Source organism: Sinocyclocheilus rhinocerous, unplaced genomic scaffold, assembly GCF_001515625.1.
Source record: "Sinocyclocheilus rhinocerous isolate Xijiao unplaced genomic scaffold, SAMN03320098_v1.1 scaffold1450, whole genome shotgun sequence".
In the NCBI taxonomy this organism is placed as follows: Eukaryota; Metazoa; Chordata; class Actinopteri; order Cypriniformes; family Cyprinidae; genus Sinocyclocheilus; species Sinocyclocheilus rhinocerous.
Genome location: NW_015666201.1, coordinates 161,407 through 176,986, shown reverse-complemented (window position 1 = coordinate 176,986; position 15,580 = coordinate 161,407). Strand labels below are relative to the sequence as shown.

Sequence of the window (15,580 nt, the reverse complement as noted above, 5' to 3'; positions counted from 1 at the left end):
TTTGTGCTGGTTTGTGCCGTTAAAAGAAACCCTGTAACTATGACCGCTTCTTTTATATAATAAAAATAAACTTTTTACGAACAGTGACGTCACTCTCCACCCCATGCAATCTAAATCGTTCCAAAATGGTGCCATTTGTTTGTGCTCGATTTGTGCTGGTTTGTGACGTTCAAATTTACATTGTATCTATTTCCCGTCCTCAGAAATAACAAATACAATTCTGGGCAGTGACGTCACTCTCCACCCCATGCTGTTTTGGAGCGATTTGAGCAACATGGGGTGGAGAGTGACGTCACACGGTCAAAAAATGCCAACTTCCAAATGCTTCCAAACTTCCAAATGCCAAATGGGGTGCCAACTTCACGGAGGTTTTAAAGTTCTTTGATTAAATTTTGATTGACGTGATATGAATTTCCACACTACATTTCCTCTTAATGGTGAATATGTAATCAGGAAGAGTATAAACTGTATTTATGCTCAGTAATTTTTTTTCTTTTAATGCATCACATTAGACTTCCGCTGTTTTGCAAAACATCAGTTGCCCTTTTGTAAATTAACTTGAGGGAAAACCTTTGTTCCATAAAAAAAATCATCTGTATGATATTCACGTTCCCATTTTACTCAAAATAAAATAAAACATATTACTCTGATGTACAAATACACACAGTTAGAGTAGTAAAGATTCTGTGTTTTAAAAAGACTAGGCTAAATTACTGTGTAAAGCTTATATAGTGCAACAAATTCACCAATAAACTACACGTATCACTACTTTTCCTTTAATAATAGGCTACTCATTAATAAAATCAATACTCGAATAACAGTATATAGATGTTGAAATGTATTAAAAATTATAAAAATTTATCTGCAGCTTTGTGGCACACTGTAGTTAAAATAACAACATTTAATAACACAGGAATGTCATCGATTCTTGTTTAGTAATTGCCAATTTGTTTTTACACTACAAGTAATTTAGGGCATTTGTAAATCTTTGGCAATTACTGACTCTTACATCTGAAGACAAGGCTTCAACAAAATTGCCAAATATGTATTTGTATTGCATTTTGTTTCCTGTTATTTGATCACTGAACAACTGTTAACTGTCACTATGATGTGGCCTCTGTCCGTAAATATCGATATATTTATTTAATCAGCAAATTTAACTTGGTCAGTTACCTCATATATGCACTATTTATGGATTCAATAATAAGAAATTCAATAGGGCAGCTGAACTAACTTGCAAAATATTTAATCACGTGATGTAAACATTCACTGCTGGACCAACCAGAGAGCTTCCTACCTATTCAATCATGCATTTGCTACACAAAGATATTAAACACGTTGTTACAATGAGACTTATATCTGTTTGGTCAAATATTTGGTGCAAAGGCGTTGAGTAGTTATACAGTAGGCTATATTTCACAAGAGTTAATCTCTTGCCTTCAATTGACATCAACATTTACTATTATCTCACATATTCGGTTATGAAAAGATCGCACACAAACGAAAGGCTATAAAACTGTATTTTCGGTGAAGGTATTTCTTCATTTTAATTAATTTACATTTTATTTCACAAAGTCGTGTTTCTTTGGCCCACATGACAGTGACATGGCTAGACCCTCAATGAGTTTCTACATGAACCCAGCGCAGTCTTCTCTAGCTGAAAGTGTTTTTTAAAAGCGTACGGTACTTACGGTAGGGTGGAAGACAAGGCTCAGAATAAATCCGGGCTGTTGAAGATCAAACCGCGACTTGTTAGTCACGGATCCATTCAGGCAGCTCCGAGTCTGCACATCCTTCCACTTCCGCAGGCGGGGGCGTGATCGAAGCAGTGCGCGCAGAACCAGTTCTTTCCGCTCGCACTTGCGTGCATTTTACGCATACATTTTTGAGCTACGACAGCAATGAAAACATTTAATTTAACAGCATGTAATAAACACGTTACAGAGTTATATATATATAATATAAGTATTATATTACCATATTGGCTATATGCACTAATACCCATTTAATTTTATACAACGCACTATAGCCTATTTACATGCGTTTTTTGTTATGAATTTACAAAAAGAAAAAGATCGGCAGACCAAAACCATAACTTATGGAGAGCATGGCTATTATAATAGTGCCAGCAACATTGCAAACCAGCCAACACTTGGTTCTAATTATCTAAACATAAAATATAGTATAGTTATGTAGAACAGTGGTTCCCAACCCTGGTCCTGGAGGCACCCCAACACTGCACATTTTGCATATCTCCTTTCTCTGACACACCAATTTCAGATCTTGGAGTCTCTACTAATGAGCCAATGACCTGAATCAGGTGTGTTTGATTAAGGATACATGCAAAATGTGCAGTGTTGGGGTGCCTCCAGGACCAGGGTTGGGAACCACTGATCTAGAACAATTTCAGTTTGTGATATATGCATATTAGCATAAATCTATAGTCTTTGATGTAAAGCTTTGATGTAAAGCACAAAAAATAATGCATGTTACATTTTTTTTTTTTGTAATTATACAGCCATGCAATACGTTGTACTTTCATAACATTTACACAATATCCTGCAGACTCTTGAGATATTATCTGGCCAATACTAAGCACAATACATAGTCGACTCACAATATTACACAGACCTCATAATGTAAAATTCTATTAATCCAGGTATATCAGCACCGGTGACCGTGATTTCACCAAGTACATGTTCCTGGATCAACATCCTTGTTGATCCTGGAACAACATTCCAATCAACCAATCAGAATTGAGAGATAACTTTTCAGGAAATGTCAGTTTTAGGCTTACAATCAGGATTAGGTGCTTCTACACCCTTGGTAATCAGCTATCATTTCCCTCTAATTTTAGGAATAAATAGGGTTCGGTTTATGGGTAGGGATTGGGTTTAGTCTATATTTTTGGACTGTAATTTTGAACATGTCTTACTTCAAGAAGGTCGCTGTGATTTTGCCAAGTAAGACATGTTCCTGGATCAACATTACTGTCCAAAAATACAGACTTAACCCAATCCCCACCCCTAAACCTAACCTTACCCATATTTTTTTCCTAAAATCAGAGGGAAATGATATCTGATGAACAAGGGTGTAGAAGCACCTAATCCTGATTGTAAGCCTAAAACTGACATTTCCTGAAAAGTTATCTCTCAATTCTGATTGGTTGATTGGAATGATGTTCCAGGATCAACAAGGATGTTGATCCAGGAACATGTTGTACTTGGTCAAATCACGCTCACCTGCTTTCTTCTGCATACAAAACATACAAAAAAAAGATGATCATTCTGAATGTGAAGAACATTGTACCCCATTGACTTTCTTCGAATTATACATGTTCAAACATTCAGAGAAAAAACATCAATTTATCTTTGTGTTTGTGAGTGTGTGTGTGTTTTGCAGTAGAAAGACAATCTAAATAGTTCGTAATGGCACGAGGGTTTTAAATTATGAGGGGAGTAAATTATGTAAATGTGAACTAATCATTAGATTTCAAAAAGGAATCAACAAGTCTTTGATATCTGTTAACATTGGAAAGAATCAAGTGTTTATTGTGCAGCATTTCCTTACAAAAACGAGAATGTTGCAATACTGTTACAAAAAATGTTGCAAAGTAAATGATCAGAAAGACACAACGATTATGTGCTATAACAGAACTGTGTAAAAGAGATTCCCCTACCTTCAACAAAACACGACCATATTGAAAAGAGTTTCTATTTAGTGGCCAACTTAGATTCATATTTATTCTAGTTTTTTCTCTTTTTTTTCATGTTAGGGAAATGAAGAAAACAGTAAAAGTGGTCTAAAATAGTCAAAACAGAAATACATTAATAGAAATTCATTGAAATTAATTTCAATTCCTAGATATTAATTTCAAAATAAGGCACAATTTCAATAGTAAGAGGTAGAAATCTTGCAGTGAATTTGGCCTGACATAAAAGAACACCAACAACATTACATTATATGATTGTTTACCACTTCAAAACTCAGGTGCTTAAAGTTTACAAAAATAAGGCTTATTATTCACACAAAGCCTATTGTCTGTCACAAATGAAATTAAAGCACGTTTACAGTAGTTCATTTCCCACCTCACTCTAGCCTCAACAAAACTGAAGTTAGCAGTTAATAAAGCCATTTGGCAATAGATTTAGTGCATACTTTCCAAAAATGTGATATATGGCAATGCAATGCTTATAAAGAATTACTCAATTGTGGTAATGTATTTGGCACAGAGAGTCTGTTCAATTTCTATTGTCTGCATATGAGGAATTTTGTTTTCGATTCTACTTTTAAGGCACGTCAGTTCTATAGACTTTCCTACATTATGTGATTGTGCATTCAAGACATGGAATAAAGTAAATTCCATCCGTTTCATAAATGTAAAAACTGCAGCTGGTGTTGAATCTGGTTTTCAGAATCTAATTTGGAGAAATTAGCGAGATAATTCTGCAGATGTGCGAGGAACTTTTACACTTAGGGTTATGTGTAGAATTTGCATCCGAAGAAAATAAAAATAAATAACTTTTTTTTTTTTTTTTCAGACATGAAAAAACATACCAGCGAAGCACACCAATCCCAGCTCACAATTTCAACTCTTATGGAAAAGGAAAAAGTGGAGCGTATGAAACAGTCAACACAGGTGAGCCTCTCAGAAGCGTTAAAATGCCTTCACCCTCAGTATGCGGGAGGCTGATACCCTCCCTGTCCCGTAGGACTGGCGGTGAATGGGGACTGCTGGTAACCCTCTGGAGCACCAGTATATGCTGAAGGGTACGGGGAAGTGTGGTCACTGGATGGATCATTGTAGCCTAGGCCAACCTCGTCCATCCCTTGGCGGTATCGTCGTAATGCGAACACGGTAAGAAGGGCCTTGAGAGAAAAAAAAAGCGTGATACTTGTTTCAGTTTATCAAATATACAAGGTGACCGTCAGGCAGAAACAGGAAGTGAGATGTGCTCACCCAGGTGGCAGTGGAGAAGAAGGAAAAGGCCACCACAGCTCGAGCTGCATCAGCTAGGACGGTTGATTGAGTAGTGTGAGACCACTGATTGGCTAGGACGCAGAAACACACAAACCACAGGAACGTCCACACACCTGATGAGAAAGCAGAGAGGAACGTAAAGGGGTTTGTTCACCCAAAAGTGAAAATTCTGTCATCATTTACTCAACCCCAAACTACTCTTGTTCATCTTCAAAAACACAACTCAAGATATTTTTTAATGAATCCTGAGAAGTTTCTGTCCCTCCACTGAAATTGTATGCAACCAAAACTTTGACGCTTCACAAAGTTCATAAAGACAAACCAATCCATATAAATTGTTTGTTCTAATGTGTGATGAATGCATATGCGATACCATATTTGATGCGCTCCATGTGTGGATCATAAAAAGTAAAATAAACCCCTTAATTTTAATCTTTTCATCATATAAAGTGATCAAACCGCAGATTTATAAAGATTTGTTTTAAGATGCCGTATGTCCTTTTTGGATCTGCGAAGTTTTGGTTGTGCAAACTTTCAATGGATGGAAAGAGCACATGAGTAACAGAAAGTATGGCTCTGTTTCAAACCATAATGAGCATTTAAGTCATCATAAGTGTGCTTCAGACATGAAGCTGGCAATGTTGCTTTGTCCACTAAGACATCACTGCATGTATCCTTCATAGAGAAGGAAATGAGCGCCATTAAAAAAAAAAACGAAAAAAAATTAGCCAGTTAGATAATCATAAGTATACTTGTATTTCAACCAGCATCAAAACATACCTAACCAGCATATGCTGTTTTTTTCAACAGGGCTAGGTTTTAGATCCAAGCAAATATGTGGTTTTTAGACACTGTCCGATAAATAAATGCATTCTGCAATTAAACTTAAAGTGACTGATAAAAACAAAAATCTGTAATAATTCTTACCAGAGAAACAAAGATCACCCAACACAATGTATTTCCTTTCGTTGGCATTGCTGATCTGGGGGAAGTAGGCATCCAGCACAATGAAGACAACACAGGCCAGGAAAGCTAAAATCCCAACACCAATTCCATAGCTGCAAGCACTTTCATTCTGATTGAACATGCATTTAGTGATGTCTTCATGCTGTTCATTCATGTAGCCTTCAGAAACTATGGTGGCAAACACCACTATGGCGAAGAGCTGTGATGGAAAGAAACAGAATTAGTGACAACAGCAGAATCTCTTTAATAATGCATCATCACAGTTGTAATCACACACACCAAGGAAACTACTACTGAGAGCGTTTACAGAGAACAACAGTGTCATGTTTGAATGGGAGGCGTGACGCCCTCACAAGATGTACATCTACTTTGGTTATAAAAAACAACAACCAACAAACAAAAAACTATATAAGACTATATATTTACACAGCAAAAGAAGAATTAGGTCAGTGATATGGGCATTTATACCCCTACATCTGCTTAAAAATGCTCGGTTAAAAGATTTAACATTTAAAATGCACTATTTTTTGTAGCTTAAAATGTGTGCTTACATTCTCTTTCTTAAAAACATTTATTTAGATGTAATAAAAGAGTGGCCAGTGTAATATGTAACAAGTGATGAATACTGTTGTTGTAAATGGTTAGAAATGGTTGGAAAGAAAGAAAAACACTCAAACTAGCTGCATAAAAGAGCTGCATGTGCTATGTTGACATGTTGACAAGTCACATGATGCAGAAGACCTCAACAACAAACTCCCAAACTGCTGCTGCCATATGGTCTGTGTTTTGCAACTTGTGACAGCAGAATTTAGATTTGCGTTTAACTTCTGTTAAACTAACAGTTTGAGGCAAGCGGCAGTATTACAAACTTTCACCGAGTAGGAGCACTAGCTCGATTAGCTAACGATGACTTTGATCTAGCTCACCCAACTGAACAGCCTGGCGATAGTCTGCGGTCGCTTTAGAAAGCTCCAGAAGTCAAAGGCTCCACCGGCCAGCGATGCACCGTAAGCACTCGTCTCCATGTCCGCGTTCGTGACACTCTGGCCCCTCTTTATTTGTCAGCGCTTCGGCAAGTTGTCCAGCTTGATGATACGCTCGCTGTTTACTTTAACAATTGTTTCCTGAAAGTACCGCACCACCCTTCAAGGAAGTACACGTCACGTCAGAACGAGTATTGCCACATTATAATATTTGAACCGCCCCTGTTCATCTATCTATCTATCTATCTATCTATCTATCTATCACTTTAATACTTAAATATAGGCTGTCATTCTGTTGATCAAGTGCTCCAGCAATCCTGCATGCTTCAGTAATCAGCAGCTATTTGACATATGGACATGCTTAAATATGTATGAGTGCAAAGACGTTTCCAGTGTTGTGCTGTTTGTTCGGGTGTAGTCCTGATGTTTCATCACTTTGCACACAAGGGTTTGCCCTTGAGTTTACACAGCTCTGACTGCAGAAGCTGACCACGTGGCCTCAATCTGTAGAACACCCTTAAAACATCGAAATACTTTATTTATGTTGTTTGTTGTGCTTTTAATGATTCTTTGTGAACTGCGTAAGTACCGATGAATATAGTCCTCTAGGTGGCGCTATTAATCTACTTGTAATTTAAATGCTCACCTAAAAATGAATAATTTTCATAGCTCGCCCTGTTGAAAAAACCAGCATATGCTGGTTAGGTATGTTTTGACGCTGCGATGCTGGTCCTTTGCTGGTTTATGCTGGTCCTTTGCTGGTTTATGCTGGTCCTTTGCTGGTTTATGCTGGTCAAAGGACCAGCTTAAACCAGCAAAGGACCAGCATAATCCAGCAAAGGACCAGCTTAAACCAGCATCCCAGCGTCAAAACATACCTAACCCGCATATGCTGTTTTTTTCAACAGATGTCTTCCAAACCTGAAATCATTTCTGTAGTGAAATACATCAAAATAATGATATGTTGAAGAATGTCCAGTCAAAATTTTCAATATATTGCGTGTGTGTGTGTGTGTGTGTGTTCCATGGAAGAAAGAAAGTCATACAGGTTTGGAATGGTATAAGTAGCTGATGATATGAATTTTCATTTTTCGGGGGATCTGTATCAACTATCCATAGTTACTTCAATACAGTGGACCCAAAAAAGTATTTGAACATGTAAGCCTCAATTTAAAATGCATTCATTGTTTTTTTTTTTTTTTGTAGCCTACATAGTAAAAAAGTAAGTGCCATTTAAAAAAAATAAAAATAAATATAGCATAAGCACACTTTTCAATCAAAACATCCCACAAAATGAAGTTTGTTAATATGATTCAAAAAGAAACAGATGCAAAGCCGAGTTGCACAAAAGTGCGAGTGAATGGCTGCATTCCAGAACTTGCTGCATCTTTGCAGTGTAGATGGAGATGCTCTCTGACAGACACAGAGGATTTCATTCGGTAGAAAATTATATAAGATACATGTTTTAAATCAGCCTTATTGCAGATGTTATAGTAATGGAAGCTACAGTTGCCATTATAAAATACATTTACAGTACATTACCAAACTCAAACTCAAATCCATACTGTTTATAACTATCTAATGTGTTGTCAAAAGGTGTGATGAAAATATGACACGGCCATGAGATCTGTAACGTATGACTGAGTCTGTTATAGCTGACATTTTCAGATGAAAGCTGAGTTACGGTAAGCAGTCTCTACCACGGTAAGGCCTCTGTTTACAATTTCACATACCACCCTGTAATGTAAAATACCTGTCTCCCTATATACAGTGTTGTTTGTGATAATAGTACCAAACCAAATAATAATTAATAAAAACAAAATTGTAAGACGTGAGCTCGTTCTTGTTTCTTCCTCTCTGCACGTTGCCTGTGGTTTGTCACTTTGTATGCAGTCTGTCAACTGTGAAAATGTTTCTGCTTATTCACAGAATGGGTACTGTTGAAGTACCAGTCACTTTTTATACGTATGAAAACTTTGAACAGTGTATTTTCCTTTTTAGACTGTGCTGGAAACTTCGCGTATAGCAGCAGCTGTTTAGGTGAGTATTGCAATTGGTGGTACTTTATCAGAACAGCTGAGAAATCAGTTTTTTCTGTCTTAAGATGAATGTTATTGAATGAACAGCTAAAGTGGGTTGATAGAAAAACTACAATTAGATCTACTGTGACAGTATACTTTAGCATGCTTTATAAAAGTACATACTATGAAAATAATATGCTTTAAACGAATATACTTAATCTTGATCTGAATGTAATGTTTGCAGACAATTTTTTTGCATGTTAACGTCAATTAAATGAAAATGTATTATAGTTGAAATTTATATTAAAGGCAGGTAATTGAATGTGCAAAGGCATTCACGCTAAGCTATAACATTCTTTAATGCCATTTGTAATGATTAGCATATTTAACTTCAAATTTTAACATCAAATAAAACACTACAGTTACATTATAATCAAGTACTTTACATGTGTGTTACTATGTAAGTCAACATATCATAATAAGTGGACTTATTTAAAGCATGACAAAATATTCCTAAAACAGTGATTTCAAATGTGTTTTAAAGTAAAGCGTATAATTTGACATTATTACAGAGTGGACTTTAGTCACATGGTCATGAAAGTGTACTGTCTTAAAGCACAATTTTATTGCATTAATATTATAGTATCTGTAAGTACAGTTTTTAAAAAATATATACTTTTAAGAATGGACTACAATTAAGTGCACTTCTTTTTTACAAGAGTAGTTTAATGTAAGGAATGGACAGTTATTTAAAATATATTTTTTAGAGAATGTTTATTATGTTATGGCATCTTATGATGTTGATTTTGACATAAATGAAAGATACACTTTTTGTTTCTGTTGTAGATTTATGGGGTTTATCACTGTAAAAAAAAATCCATTTACAGTCTTTTACCGTTAAATTCACGGTAATTTTTTACAGTATAAAAATGCTCTGAAAAATAAATCCCAGGCAAATATTGGCTTTTAATATGAAAATTCATTTCTGATATGGCTCATCACCTATTGCTTACACAGCTCTAGACAGTCTGGATGGCTGCATCCCAGATTATGGAGATGACTTCCAGTGAAGATGAAGACCAAGACCTGATTGAGCTCGAGGCTATTAGGAGACCATACAGAGTAGTGAAATGTGAGTACTACACAGCATACAGATAGCCTGACATAAATCCCATAGGGAAGAAATAACTTATTTTAACTCTAACTTCTAACTTTTTTCTGTTTGTAGTTGATCTGACACATGCAAATCAAGAAGCTCAGCATTACCATGAGCCCAAACACACAGATGCCCTGCACAGGAACAGCTGGTCCTCTTCAACCCAAAGGGTCCTGTCCTCCATGCCTAGCCGATCTATCAGTAAGAAAATGTTTTGATGCTGTTTTTTTTTCATATAGATTTGCACAATTAATAAAATCATAGCTGTTTCACTAAAATATGCTCTTGTGGCTGTAACACTGGCCCCAAACAAAAATATATGAATTTTATTGCATCAGACAACAAAATAATAGTATATGCAAACAAAACCTCATGAAAAAGAGCATACTTTTAGCATACTTTTAAAAAGAGTGCTGATTCCGGAAATAATAAGTGTATTAACACTTAAGTGCAAGTTATTTACAATTATATGAAAATGTATATTTTAAATGCATTTAGTTAAACTAAAAAGTACTTTTTGACCCACTTAAGTAGGACTTAAGTACATCTTTATGTAATTTTATAATTATTATGTCTGTTGTGTATAAATCTGTCTTTGAAATATGGATAAAGTGTACTGCTGAATGTACTGAAAAGCATTTATGGTCAACTAAAATATTATTTAATGTCATTTCTACTCAATTATGTAACTTTAAATACATTTTTAATTACACAATATTATAAAATCTGCAAGTAATTTTTTTAAATTAAATATATACTTTTAGAATTAGAAGTACACTACAAGTGCACATTCAATACAATTATGCACAGTTATTTTTTTACAAGAGTAGTCCAACATAAGTACAATTAAGTTCAAGAAATGTCCTCTAAACCGATTTCTTTTAGAGGTTTTTTTTTTTCAACTGCTTACACACAAAATCTTTACTTGTCACACAATTTCTGAAACCTGAAACTCAAACACCAGAACCACACACCAAATATTTTTTATTTTCAAATGCAATTCCAATTACACATTATATTTTACGGTACTTGTAGTTAGTTAGTTGTAGCAATTGCACATTGAGATACAGAAGAGCAGAGACTTCTCCACTAACAATGTATTTATTAACTCCAGTTTCTAGTGCACAATGTCAATTTATGATCCTTTTTTGCTTTGCCTTTTCTCAGGATTTAATCAGTCGACTGCGCTCTCCCGATCCACCGAGACGCGAAGAAGACGACCTCTTAGCATTGTGTCCACCGCTTACTGCGCTACAGACCAGGACGTCTTCAGAGGGCAGGACGACTGCGAGGATGATGGTTTGCAGCAGTAAAACACTCACAATGCCAACAATTTGAAGCAAATATGACTTATATCATGAGGAATCAAATTGTTCTTGATCTTTAAAGATGAGAGCGTTTGATGTACTGTGACAAATACTGTAACTTTCAGAACTTCCTCCTCAGTGACAAAGAAAGTTTACTGAAACTACACTGCAACAACCACTTGTTGTTTACTTCTCTAATTTAATTTCACACTTATTTACATAAAAGTCTTAAAGGCACAGCAACAAGAAACAGGCTGTTTACAGAAAGATATGTAGAAAATAATCTTTATTAAAGGGGTGGTTGATTGCGATTTCACTTTTTTTTACGTTAGTTAGTGTGTAATGTTGCTGTTTGAGCATAAACAATATCTGCAAAGTTGCAGCGCTGAAAGTTCAATGCAAACGGAGATATCGTCTTTTAAAATTCTGGCAGTTTAATGCCTACAAAAACGACTGGTAGGGACTACAACGAGCTTCTTCCCAGGTCCGTTACGTCACGAACCCAGATAAACCCCGCCCCCGGGAACACGCAGCAAAGGGGGCGAGGCCATGCTGCGCTGCTTTAGAGAAGAGGAAGAGAAAACTAGAGGTGCATGTAAAAATCTGTTCATATATGAATCGCGATTCTGTCTTCTAACGATTCTAATGGATTCACAAGTTTCAAAACCAATGTTCTAAAGCAGCGGTTCTCAATCCTGTTCCTCGTGTTCCCCTGCTCTGCATCTCTTTCTCTCTCTCTCTCTCATTCAGATCGTCAGCTCAGCTCCAACAAACTGTTCCATTTATACACTTATTTTCACATAGCTATGAGAAGCGTTATACATGGACGTGCGTACGGTTGCAGATCAGAATAAAACCATATATTAAAAGCTAACAGAAGCAGTAGCATTTACAAACAACAGCGTATCTAAAAGTATGGGACAACAACAAACAAACATACCATTAAGAGCAGTGCTTGCACAGGTTCTGCGTGATCCTCTTCACTAATATTCTCTGCGTCTCAATCGAGCTCAGATTGATAAGCAATATAGAGGACGTCATTGTTTACAATACAACCGAAGCACATGCTGAGCTTGAGGGGCAGGATGTTCAGACGCACGCTAGAGGCGGTTTAGCGAATCACAAAACACTGAGCCAGCTGACCAATCTCAGCCCATCGCGTATTTCTGAGGGAGGGGCTTCATAAAAACAGGAAATAATCGAGGCGTTTGTTAGAGAAGGGACAGAATAAAGGTAAATTATGTGAAAAATAATGCGTTTTTAAAAAAACGAAGCATGAACACATGTTAGACTGCACCCCATAAACACAATCAAGCCTAGAAAAAACCCAGTCAACCACCCCTTTAAGACACTTTGTTTCTGTGTTCTGGTTCTAGTGACCCAAAATGAAGACCTGCTAAACAAACTACAAGGCTTGTCTGCTGGTGAATGTGTGCGGGTGTTGCGTGAAATGCCCCTTAGTGTCTCGGAGAAGCGCCAGATCAGGTACAGAATTCAGTGTAATACTCACTTTTAGACAGTGTTATTACATATTTAAAAGAGTGCAATAATTCATTTGTTCTTCGTGTCAAAATGGTTCATTTCTTTGTATCTTATCTAAATGTGTCTTTTTAGAGCTTGGGTTGTCTGTTGGGATGCTGGACAACCTCTCTCTGCTAACAGAGCCCTGTGCTGCCATCAGTTTAAAGCTTGGTTCTTGAAGGTGAATGTCTTCTTGTACAGTAACATTAAGATCAACATTAACACATGTATTTACATTTGGCAGTTTTCATGAGTAGTCCTCAAAAGGACTTGCTTTTCAGCAAAGTATCAGTAAAATGAGTTGCTTAGCTATCAAACAGTGCTCCTCAGATCAAAGTATTATTTATTAAATGTTCTGTTTTATTTTATATTTATTTTACACAAGGTTGCAACACTCTTACCAAAACTTGGGACAGATGTGAATACAGTTTTACACCCTAACCTGCGTTACTCCATTTTTTCAATACTAGATATTGAATAAACATACAAATTAAACAAATTTCTGTCATTCAGGAAAAATATATATCTTCATTGTATGTATAGACACACACAGACACACACACACATACAATGAGGATATATATTTTTCTTGAATGAATGAATGAATAAATTATGTATTTGTATACCGCTTTATTGTGTATTGCTGTACACCTAAAGCGCTTTACAATCATGTGGGGGGGTCTCTCCTCAACCACCTCCTTCTTCCCACCACACAGCAGAAAAAGTCTTTCTATATTTTTTATTGAATGGTCAGTTTTTTCAAAATGGTAATTGGTGGTAATGGCAAATGGTAATGGTAATTTTTCAAAATATTTTTTTTTGCAATTAATTAAATATCAAATCAATGGGTTTTATCTACAATAATTTTTCAGTTTTCTCTCAATGCTGATTTTATTCCTTCATTGCTTTAACAAAGTAGGGGGACACCAATTTGTACCCTATTCATACAAATAACCATTGAATGTGGCATTTTTGAACATTTCATATTTTCCGAGTAGAGTTTAATACTGAAATCAACAGTTCTTGATTCATTAACCTGTATGCACACTTGTTTTTGCTGCATAGGTTTTGTGTGGTGGCTGCTACGGTAGAGTCTCCCAGCAGAAATCCATACAGCTCTGGCAGGGAGTGCTTAAAAACATCAGCGCTCACTTCGGCACTGGGATTCTGTCCTATTTCATCTTCCTCAGAAGACTGTTACATTACAACATCCTCCTCTTCCTCATCACCGGCCTTTTCCTGGTCCTACCACAAATCTCAAATCCTCCATCATCAAAAAACAAACCCGCAGCCACAGCTGACCTCTGGATGCTTACTGGCATGGTAATTTATGTATATTTTAAAAACATTGGTGCTTTATATTAGGGTTTCCAGTCCCTGGAAATTTAAGATGGCCTACATTTTTATTACTTGGACTCTGAATGCTATGGTTTTTTTGTTCCTCAACAGGGCATTCTCACAGACTCTGTGATGTTTTATGGCCACTATGCCAACTCCACCAATGAAAACTGCAAAGCAGAAATAAAACTGTGTCCAGAAAATTACAACATGCCACTGGCGTATATTTTTACTATTGGAGCAGGCATGTTTATCACATGCGTACTGCTTGTTTACAGGTTTGTCTGTTTTCCTTATACATTGTGTTAATTCAATTTCACATCATTAGCTTGCTCCGTGATTAAGTGAGATTTTGTTCATCCTTTCAGTATATCTAAATCATTCGGAAAGAGTTTCCGCATATTCAAGACTACCAGTAACCTAGCTTTAAAGGTTTTCTGCTCTTGGGATTTTAAAGTCAGCAAGAAACGGTCTGTTAAGCTGCAGTCGGTGAACATCTGCATTCAGCTGAAGGTTTGTGTCATTATGACTCTTCATGTTAAAACTAATTTATGCTCCAGAGAAGTAATAATTGCATTGAAAAATGCCGTGCACAAACATGTTGGTATATTTGAATAGATGTTTGCATAGTAAATTCAGATAAAATGTTCTGGTTAAGGTCAACATGGTGATATGAATAAAAAAAGATAAAGATATTGCTAACCCTAGACTGCAACTTCCACTTTATTAACTTTCTTAAGGGTCAAAAAGACAAGGCCAAAGAAGCTTATAATAGCTGGATCTGGCAACACGACAGAGGCTGTTCCTGTGCCCTCTCTCACAACTCTCTCAAGTATTGTTCACTCCGCCAGCGTCTCGCAATTCTAGCAAACTGTCTAAATTGAATAAGCTATACATGCACACACTCATACAAGGAGTTTTAAACTGCAAGTTAGTCATTCAGTAAACAGATTTTATTTTTGAACAAGAAAAATTTAACTCAGCTAAACCGTTCTCAAGCCAGGCTCCCACAGGCTGGTCAACCACTTTAACCACCCAAAAACCAACCCGAGTGTTGTAAAAACCAGCAACAATCTTATGCTGGTTTTAATTATGTGTGTCATTTGCAAACACTTTAGAATACTGTTCTGTAATTAATTAATAACTAGGAACAAATGGGTTACACAATATTAACATTGTAGTTAGTTACCATTTTCGACAAGAAATGCTGATTAATGAATTAAAGCACATAACTGATTGCGGTAGTGCACTATTTTTTAACTCGTTTTTTCATTCCTCCCAGAGAACTACTAAGAAACTTTATATAT

At 36.2% G+C, this 15,580-nt stretch overlaps 3 protein-coding genes across 3 annotated transcripts in view; 1 reads left to right on the top strand and 2 right to left on the bottom strand.

Moving 5' to 3' along the window:
* The window catches only part of cant1a (calcium activated nucleotidase 1a), a 10,788-nt gene extending 8,628 nt beyond the window's left edge, over positions 1–2,160 (bottom strand). The window contains exons 1-2 of the mRNA XM_016543424.1: positions 1,978–2,160; positions 1,692–1,890 (exon numbers count right to left, since the gene is read on the bottom strand). The gene's annotated coding sequence lies outside the window, so the exon portion shown is untranslated. The remainder of the gene's footprint in view (positions 1–1,691; positions 1,891–1,977) is intronic.
* A 1,070-nt stretch (positions 2,161–3,230) lies between these two features.
* syngr2a (synaptogyrin 2a) lies at positions 3,231–7,299 on the bottom strand. Its single transcript, XM_016543429.1, has 4 exons — positions 6,874–7,299; positions 5,909–6,146; positions 4,961–5,094; positions 3,231–4,869 (listed from the first exon to the last, which is right to left on the bottom strand). Exons 1-4 carry the CDS (start codon positions 6,970–6,972, stop codon positions 4,675–4,677), a joined length of 666 nt encoding a protein of 221 aa, XP_016398915.1. The 5' UTR covers positions 6,973–7,299; the 3' UTR covers positions 3,231–4,674.
* A 1,601-nt stretch (positions 7,300–8,900) lies between these two features.
* LOC107732140 (transmembrane channel-like protein 6) overlaps positions 8,901–15,580 on the top strand; it is a 15,417-nt gene continuing 8,737 nt past the window's right edge. The window contains exons 1-9 of the mRNA XM_016543408.1: positions 8,901–8,970; positions 9,969–10,083; positions 10,180–10,308; positions 11,275–11,406; positions 12,791–12,899; positions 13,029–13,116; positions 14,001–14,258; positions 14,385–14,551; positions 14,642–14,786. Coding sequence (XP_016398894.1) covers positions 9,984–10,083; positions 10,180–10,308; positions 11,275–11,406; positions 12,791–12,899; positions 13,029–13,116; positions 14,001–14,258; positions 14,385–14,551; positions 14,642–14,786 — 1,128 coding nt within the window. The 5' untranslated portion in view covers positions 8,901–8,970; positions 9,969–9,983. The remainder of the gene's footprint in view (positions 8,971–9,968; positions 10,084–10,179; positions 10,309–11,274; positions 11,407–12,790; positions 12,900–13,028; positions 13,117–14,000; positions 14,259–14,384; positions 14,552–14,641; positions 14,787–15,580) is intronic.